The sequence below is a fragment of the Podarcis muralis genome, chromosome W (assembly GCF_964188315.1).
Source record: "Podarcis muralis chromosome W, rPodMur119.hap1.1, whole genome shotgun sequence".
Taxonomy (NCBI): Eukaryota; Metazoa; Chordata; class Lepidosauria; order Squamata; family Lacertidae; genus Podarcis; species Podarcis muralis.
Genome location: NC_135674.1, coordinates 9,436,160 through 9,444,410, shown reverse-complemented (window position 1 = coordinate 9,444,410; position 8,251 = coordinate 9,436,160). Strand labels below are relative to the sequence as shown.

Here is an 8,251-nt window from a genome sequence, read left to right as displayed (position 1 = left end):
TTTCTGCATCCAAATACAGTACTCCTACCTGGCAAGATATAAAAAAGGCACAGTTCATAGAACTTTTTGCTATGAAAATGACAATTTAGTTATATTACATGTATATTGAGGTTCACTGAAATATTGACAAAGTGAATCAAAATGTGAACTGACACAAGACATAAAACATAACTTTTTAATGTTTAAAATGAGGAACTTTTAATGGATTGAAAACAGAAGCCCAATTTGATTACCACAAACACTATTTATTCTGAAATTTGAAATTTAGCAGTGATTAACTAGATGCGTTAAAATGGTACAGCTGAACAGAAATACTATTGCAGAGTTCAGTATTTTTAAAACAAGCAAAAGGATTCTTTCATCATTTGAAATGCAATATGTAATTGAAAACATTTTTTCAGAAGTTCAAGGTATTTTTTAATGCAAGTATAACATTTTATTTTTGGGGAAACTGTATGCTGATATTTAAAAAGGCAAAAAGATTTTTTTAATATTCATTTCATGCCTGTGCCATCCTGCTTACTATTTGTCTTTGGCCTACTAAGTTTCTCTAATGTGGAATAAGTTTTACTCAAACAGTGTAGGAAATATGACTACTCCAATTATCAATTTTACGGTACTCCATTCACCAACAGTTGCTGACCATCCCCACTGTCTGACTTCTCTTTCTTCTGGTTACGATCTTTACCTGTGCGCAACCGGCTACCTTCACTGGACGTATTCTGTGCTGTTTTAGTGTGGACACTCCTTTCACTATTGCAGTCAATTTTAATCTGAAACAAATATGGTTATATAAAGCATAATCATTTGATAATTTAAAAAGGGACACGTATGAAGAGCTGTTGGAGGGCATTTCTTAGAAAAAAAGTTATTCCCCTGCCTTCTGCAAATGAAATATACAGTCAAACCTTGTTCCGCGTCCGCCTCTGCTTGCATAAGTGCTAAATCGTGCTATGCGCAGAAGCACTAAATCGCACCACATGTGTGCAGACGCAGCGCTTCGACGTGCATCATTTTCGGGTTGCGGCAGGGCCTCCGGAATGGAGCCTTGCCGTAACCCGAGGTTCCACTGTATTCTAGAAGTGTACAGTTAAGAAGAATCCAAGTGAAGTACTTTTAACAGTGTTAAGGTGTGAAGGCTTGTATAAAGATCAGCATTTTCTGCAACATTTAATTCAACATTATATATCCTAGCTATTAGTTATTTTGCAGAATTCATTTTCTAGACAAATCCAACAAAACTTACCTTTCAAACAAGATGCAAGCTTATTTTTTACATGTAAGCTAAAGTAGTAAAACTTGAACAGTGTTTGTTTCTTTTGAAATAAGATTAATTAAATGCATTTCAGAGTTTTTATGATGTCAGCTGGTCTAAAGTATTACTCTCCTTAACCCTTTGGAAATGATGCATCTTAAAAACTGAAGTACAGTCAAACCTCGTTCTGCGTCCGCTTCAGCGAACGTCCACGGCAAACCCAGAAGTACCAGAACATGTTACTTCCGCGTTCGCCACTCGCGCATGCGCAGAAGCGCTAAATTGCGCTGCACGCGCACAGACGCGGCACTTCGACTTGTGCCATTTTTGGGTTGTGGCAGGCCCTCCGGAACGGATCCCCGTCGTAACCTGAGGTTCCACTGTAAAATAATTTGGGGTGGTATCCAATGGTGTCTGTTCACTGATGGAAAGTAGTCACCAATAGAAGGGAGGCAGGCTGCAATTTTAGGTGATTCCCACCATTCCTGGCTCCAGCTCAAGGTGTCCCCTTTACCCATGTACATTTAGGGGTAACAGGGGACTGAAGAGGAAATTGCCAAAAAAATGTTCCACGCTGTCCATTCTGCTGATGGATTTATTCAGTCAGTGGACAAAGACCACTGGTTAACATACTATGCTGTTAATGAAGCAACTTTCAATGGCTGGTTTAAACACAGTAGCTTGGGGGGGGGGGGTCAAACTCTTGTGCAGACAAGGATGAGTATCCATGACTTCATCACTCCATGACTGCCAAGAGCAACTCCATGAATGCAGATGCTGATAGTACAGAGAGCATTTTCTTTTACCTGAAGTGACCCATCCATTGTTCTCCCTTTAGTATCTCTTGAATTATGTTGACGGTTATCTGTCCGTGACTGTTCATTTCCTGCACATCAAAATTGGATTTTAGAAAGGTCTTCCATGTTATTGCTTTGTTTTTTGTATATTTCCTTTTAAAACAATAAACTGCACTGAGTACACTGGTAGAAAACTTATATACAAATGCAGATAATGGAATTTCTTACATTTCTAGTCAAAAACCAATGTTGACACATTAGGACAGACAAAAATCACAGAAAAGTTTAGGAAAAGGGGTGGGAGGCACACCCACATAGGCTAGGGTCCTATAGCAAACCTGGCTTGATAAATCCTAGGCTGTGCAATTTTCAGGATATATATTGTGTAGGAAGCAACCAGGTTGGATTTAGTGGCTTCCTTGTGAGCGGACAACTCTCATTACTGCTTTGTCTTTCTTCTCTGTATTCTCCTGCTTCTGGAAATGCCAGTTGCTACTTTGGCTCTATCATTCCTCAGTTCGCATGAAGTATAGTTCTGGTGTGATTTGGTTTTGCTCTGATTCAGTTTAAAGAGTTTCTTTCTTACAATGTTTTTTGTGTGTTTTTTTTTGCAAATCTATAGACTTCATTCTTTCATTTCAGACATATACCTGCTGCACAGGGCTTGAGTAAGAGTCCTAATAGCTCATCTGCCATCCAGCACCATCATCATATACTCACCTTTGAAACATCCCCAACCTCTTCCTCCTTGACCACGTGCACCTCCACCACGCCTTCGCCCATTTCCTCTGCGAAGGTAGCTGTCGCGCTCTTCTTCTGCTGGAGCTAATGACCAGTCACTAAGCTCATCTCTGTGATCAGACTCTGTTTCAGAAGCATTGGATGCTTCAGAGTTAGCTCCTAACAAGAGTTTAAATAAACCAAGACATACCATAGTCTACTTTCATGATATTTTAGTGAAAAAAACCAACTAAAAAACCACCAGTTAAAACTAGTCTCTCTCTAAGGAAAGAATTTCTGATTGCTGCTGTAGTATTTTGCAGTGAGGACAATGTAAAAGTTCTAGTCTGGATTAATTGATTAATTTAACCAGTTTATCCATTTCAGAAAAGTGATCTCAGCTCTATTCACTAGTGTCAAAAATTGGAATGAATTAATTCTATGAGGTTTTTTTTATAAAAAAACAACAACAACTGTTTTGAGATAGGTGCAGTAAAGGTCCTGATTACATGTTACATGCATGGTGGCTGTTCCACACAATGACAACATAAAGATTGTGAACTGGACCTACTGTGAAGGTTCATTTTCTGCAAGGAATGGTGGGCTCCTCAGATGAGTTGTCCTTCCAACTCACTCTACTAGGCAGGAATATGCAAATTAGAGCTGTTCTTACCTTGCAGTGGGAGGGTGACCTCTCCAGTTGAAGGTATCCATGCTCAAGTAAAGAACCTACACACAAACCTTTAAAAAGGAGTGTTCCAAACTGAAGGCACTCTCAGCAACATCACTTTGCAGCATACAGCAGAGATCAAATGGTCAAAAAGTAACTGTCTCAAAGAACAGAATAGAGAAAACTCCCCAAATGAACCACTGATACCCGGTTAGAGAGAGAACAACCAAGAAAAGAAAACAAGGGTGGGAGGAAGCCCTCAGCACAGATCAAACTCAAATCTCCTAGGGCAAGTAGGATCCCCTCCATTCCCTGCATAAAATGAACCTTCATGGTAGGTCCAATGTCACACTATCTTGCAGAGAGGAGGGGATCCTTGGATGACAAAGATTACCTGATGATGGTGGCAGCTGAGGGGGGGGTGGGCCTGCCTCCTTACTGGGAAACTACCTATTGTAATACCCTCCTGCCGAAGGATGGTTTGGCAGAATTGTAAACATCCAGCTTACAATGTTTAACAAGGGTTGAAGCTGTCAACCAAGCCATGACAGCAGCAGAATAGCAGACCCAGAGATTTCGTAACATTTGGTGATGCAGCCAACAAAACAGAAGAGCTGACGATACCTTCTTCCCCATTGTTTGAGGCTGAAAATAAACAAACAGAGTCAGATGACAGGAAGGACTCTGTTCTCTTTAGGTAAATCCCTATGGAGATCCAGTGAATGCCATTCACGCTCAGAAGGAAGGATGGAAGGAAGGCAGAATAATGTCCTGATTTCTGTGGATTTCCTCCAAGAAATCTATCCCAGCAGCAGAATTACCAGGTCAGATAGACCCTACATGAGCTGCTATGTATGAAACTACAGAAAGCCATCTTGGAAGACAACACTCCAGAAATGACCATTTTGAGACAGCCACAGCCTTTCATCTGTCAGACTGTTAGATAAAGAATGACCAGCTGCAGGTGCACAGCTGAGCTTTGCAATGGCAGATCCTCCTGGACTGGAAGAATGCACAGGTTTCACACAGAAAGAATGATTAGACCCCCAAACTGTGGTCTCCCCAGTCCTAATGGGGCCACAAAGACCACTTAAGCCTACAGTTGTTGAATCTCCTGGATCACAAGAGGAATCAGAGTAAAAAGAGGGAAAGCTAATAGCGAGCCCCGAGCCCCAATAGAAAATCTATTCGCTGCAGAGACATGGAAAGCACAAGATGAATGACAAAAACTGTGCAATGACTAGGTGTGTGGCGAGGTCTTCCACTGGCCAGCTGAATGAGGAGCAGTGGGATGTTCACATAGGCCCTTACCAACGGCTGCCCTGAACATCCAACCAACTACACCCAAAGGTAAATGGTCCAGAAGTCTAGGTTGTTGTCCCCTAGTTGAGATGAGCATGCCAACTCAGACTGGCATCAGTAGACAGGATCAATCTCTGCATCTCCAGAGTTATTACCTTCAATAACTGGGGAATAATTCCTGCCACTGTAGCTCCCTCTTCACTGGATCTGGAATAGTTACCTGAATTCTCATCAACCAGGGGAAGAAATATTGGAATGGAAACAGAAGCTGCTGAAGGGACTGAGGGAGAAAACCACCACCAGAGCAAGTCATGGCATGACACCATCATGTCCTGTAGCTAGGCCCAGAACGTGAGATGAACATAAGCTGATGATATCACCTGAGGTACCAGCTTGAATTCTCCAACCAGAGGAGAAAGAACGTAACAATACTCAACAATGTTTTGACACCTGTGAAAAAAGCTTCCCCTGTAACATGAAGCTTTTCACACCTTTGTGCCCTGGGTAGAACTTGTCTCAACCTAAGAGCCTGTGCAGTGCCTGCCATCATGTCAGGCTGCCAGAATAGGCTTCCTGACCATTGCCTGATGCTGTAAATCAGAAGTCGGCACGAGACTTGTAGGCAATTAACTTTTATTGCTTCACACCCAGAGAGCCAGGACACAAGTCTCTCTCAGCAGTCTTCCACTGTGACTCAGCTCTACTTAATCAATTTGCTCTTTTTTCTACCCTCTGTTATTGAGCTGAGAAAGGGAAAAAGAACCAGGAAGAGGACTGTCTTGCCGAGCAGGAGACGCAGCCTCTGCACTCTCCCTATCAGAGTCTGTGCCTACATTGAGCCTCTCCCCTTCACCCCCACTCTCTGGCTCTAATGTTTCCCTGCTGGTTTCACCTGTTGATGGTTCCTTGCTGTCCCACCAGTCTGAACCAGATTCAAAATCTCCTTCCAGTGTCACCCTCAGGCATCTCCTGTGCAACTGGCTGCCACCACTCTTCCTCATCCACCCAGTCCCTGACACATCACCCCCCTTGAACTGTAGTTCAAAGGGACATAATGGACTACAGGGAGACTCTATGGACTACAGGGAGATTTCTCTTTCCTCTTAAGTAATAAAGAAAAAAAATATTATTATATTTGATTCTATTAGATACCTTTTCATAACTTTCCACACGGACTATCTGTCAAAGAAAAGAATACAGTGGTACCTCGGGTTACAGACGCTTCAGGTTACAAACACTTTGGGTTACAGACTCCGCTAACCTGGAAGTAGAGCCTCGGATTAAGAACTTTGCTTCAGGATGAGAACAGAGAACAGCAGTGGGAGGCCCCATTAGCTAAAGTGGTACCTCAGGTTAAGAACAGTTTCAGGTTAAGAATGGACCTTCGGAACAAATTAAGTTCTTAACCTGAGGTACCACTGTAAAGAAAAAATTATCTTGTATTTAAAGCATATATATAATTCAATAGCGAAGTGTCAAGATATATGGAGAGTAGTGTCTGAACTTGTGCAGGGCTTAGCCTAATCACACATACTGAACAGTAGAAACTAAGTTCTACTTCCGGGTCGGCACGAATGGCGGACGGACAGTGGGTTTGACAGCTCCGTCAAGCCCAGCATTGCAGAGGTCCATGGGGGAAGCGTCGAGGTGAGGCGTGTTGAAAATTCCATTCCTCCCGTGCTGCAGATGTGTGGGATTGTTACATGTCACATGTCTGTTTACAGAGACAGACTGAAATCCCGGAATCTCTGTTCTGCTTTCTGCTCCTGGATTCGTTAGACAGTTCGTTTGATAGCATAGCTTCACAGCTGGTTGTCTTACCCACTGCCGATCTGACAGTGCAACATGTGCGGTTCTCCAAAATGAGGATGATCGCCGAAAAGCTGCAGGTTGTGTTCAGGGGAAGCTGACTGCCTTGTCACCCCAACCAATGATGCAGTCACTAGATGGCGCCAAAGCTCTGAAAGCAGTGAGGTGTTTCTCTTGCGGCAGAATGGGGCACATGCAGAGGGATTGAAGACAACGCCCAAAGGCCAAAGAGGAAACTGGCAAAGGCTGTAAAGGCTCAAAGAGCAAGAGCAAGAGCTCTGGCAAGCCTAAACCTGCGTAACACAAGGCTTTGGTCACACACTGTTCCAGTCCAACAGTCTAGGAAGCTTTCATCATAGATTTTGGGGTGACACGCCATCTTTGCAGAGACCAACATTTGTTTGTCACGTTTACGCCACAGAAGGGAACTGTGCACCAGGCATACGGTCAGTCGTTGCATTCGGAAGGCATCGGAACTGTCTTGCATCCAAGTTGGTGGACCACGATTCACAACGTGCTTTTTGTTCCAGATTTGGCGGACAAGTTACTGAGCATCTCTCAGCTGACAGTGCAAGACTTTACTATTAAGTTCAGTAAACAGAAATGCACCATCAGGAACAACGGAAAGGACATTTTATATGCTGACTGTGTTAATGGCTTGTTCTTGTTGTCTTATTCTTATGATGATGCTGTTGGTGTTGATATGCAAAATAGTGAGACATACCATGCTGTGTCTACTAACAAAATTTTACATGCAGGTTGTATCCATGACCACCACAGAAGACTGGGTCATCTGATGCCTGATCTGGTCCAGGGGGGTGTCTATTAAACCCTGCAAATTTCACATGAAATGTAAATCATGTGCAGAACACAAGGTCAGAGTTGCTCCAAAGGGTAAGGTGTCTGGCAGGGAAGCCAAGGAGTCCTACCAGATTGTGCACGCAGACCTTGTTGGTCCACTAAAGCCATCATTAGGCAAGGCAGAATTTTTCATGGTACTGATAGATCAGTTTTCCAGATATATTCATATTTTCATGCTTAAGCAGAAGTCAGAAGCATTTCCTAGATTCCAGGAATTCTGTGCTTGGCTGCAGAATGTTCACAAAAGACAGGTGGGTTGTCTTTTCACTGACCGGGGCAGGGAGTTCTGTTCTCAGCCATTTGAGGTTTTTCTAGCTGAGAAGGGAATCCAGCATGATGTTGCCAATCCCAGAGCACCATGGCAGAATGGTCTCTGTGAAAGAGCAAATCAGACTCCCCTACAGGGCATGATGCAAATTTGCCTGATTCATATTGGGCTGAATCTCTGAACTGTTTCACATATGTGTATAACAGAATTTCTTCACCAATAGGATGCACTCCCTATGAGAAGCTGTTTGGTAAGAAACCATTTGTCAAGCTCCTGAGAATTTTTGGTTCTGACATGTGGGTTCACACTCCTCAGAGCAGCAAGCTCAGCAAACGTGGTTTGCATGGTATTTTTATGGGATACGAGAAAGGTGCATACAGAGTGCTAATGTCTGACATGAAGACGGCAAGATTCACCAGAAGTGTTCAGTACAATGCAAAGTGGGGAGACAATGCGGGACTCTTCCAAAGTCACCCTGATGCTGATGAGGGTGAAGAATCTGATGATGACACAGGTTCAATTGCCAGTTCAGGGGGAGGTGGTAGTGCTGCTGCTGACAGTGACAGTGA

The 8,251-nt window shown here is 43.1% G+C and overlaps 1 protein-coding gene across 5 annotated transcripts in view; it reads right to left on the bottom strand.

The window, feature by feature from the left end:
• Positions 1-224: 224 nt before the first annotated feature.
• LOC144326387 (fragile X messenger ribonucleoprotein 1-like) overlaps positions 225-8,251 on the bottom strand; it is a 182,646-nt gene continuing 174,619 nt past the window's right edge. For 4 of the 5 annotated variants that reach the window (XM_077922954.1, XM_077922955.1, XM_077922953.1 and 1 more), the window contains 3 exons: positions 2,773-2,952; positions 2,062-2,141; positions 225-773 (listed from right to left, as the gene is read on the bottom strand). In XM_077922954.1, coding sequence (XP_077779080.1) covers positions 612-773; positions 2,062-2,141; positions 2,773-2,952 — 422 coding nt within the window. In that variant the 3' untranslated portion in view covers positions 225-611. The remainder of the gene's footprint in view (positions 774-2,061; positions 2,142-2,772; positions 2,953-8,251) is intronic. The other variant, XM_077922952.1, reaches the window with a different exon arrangement.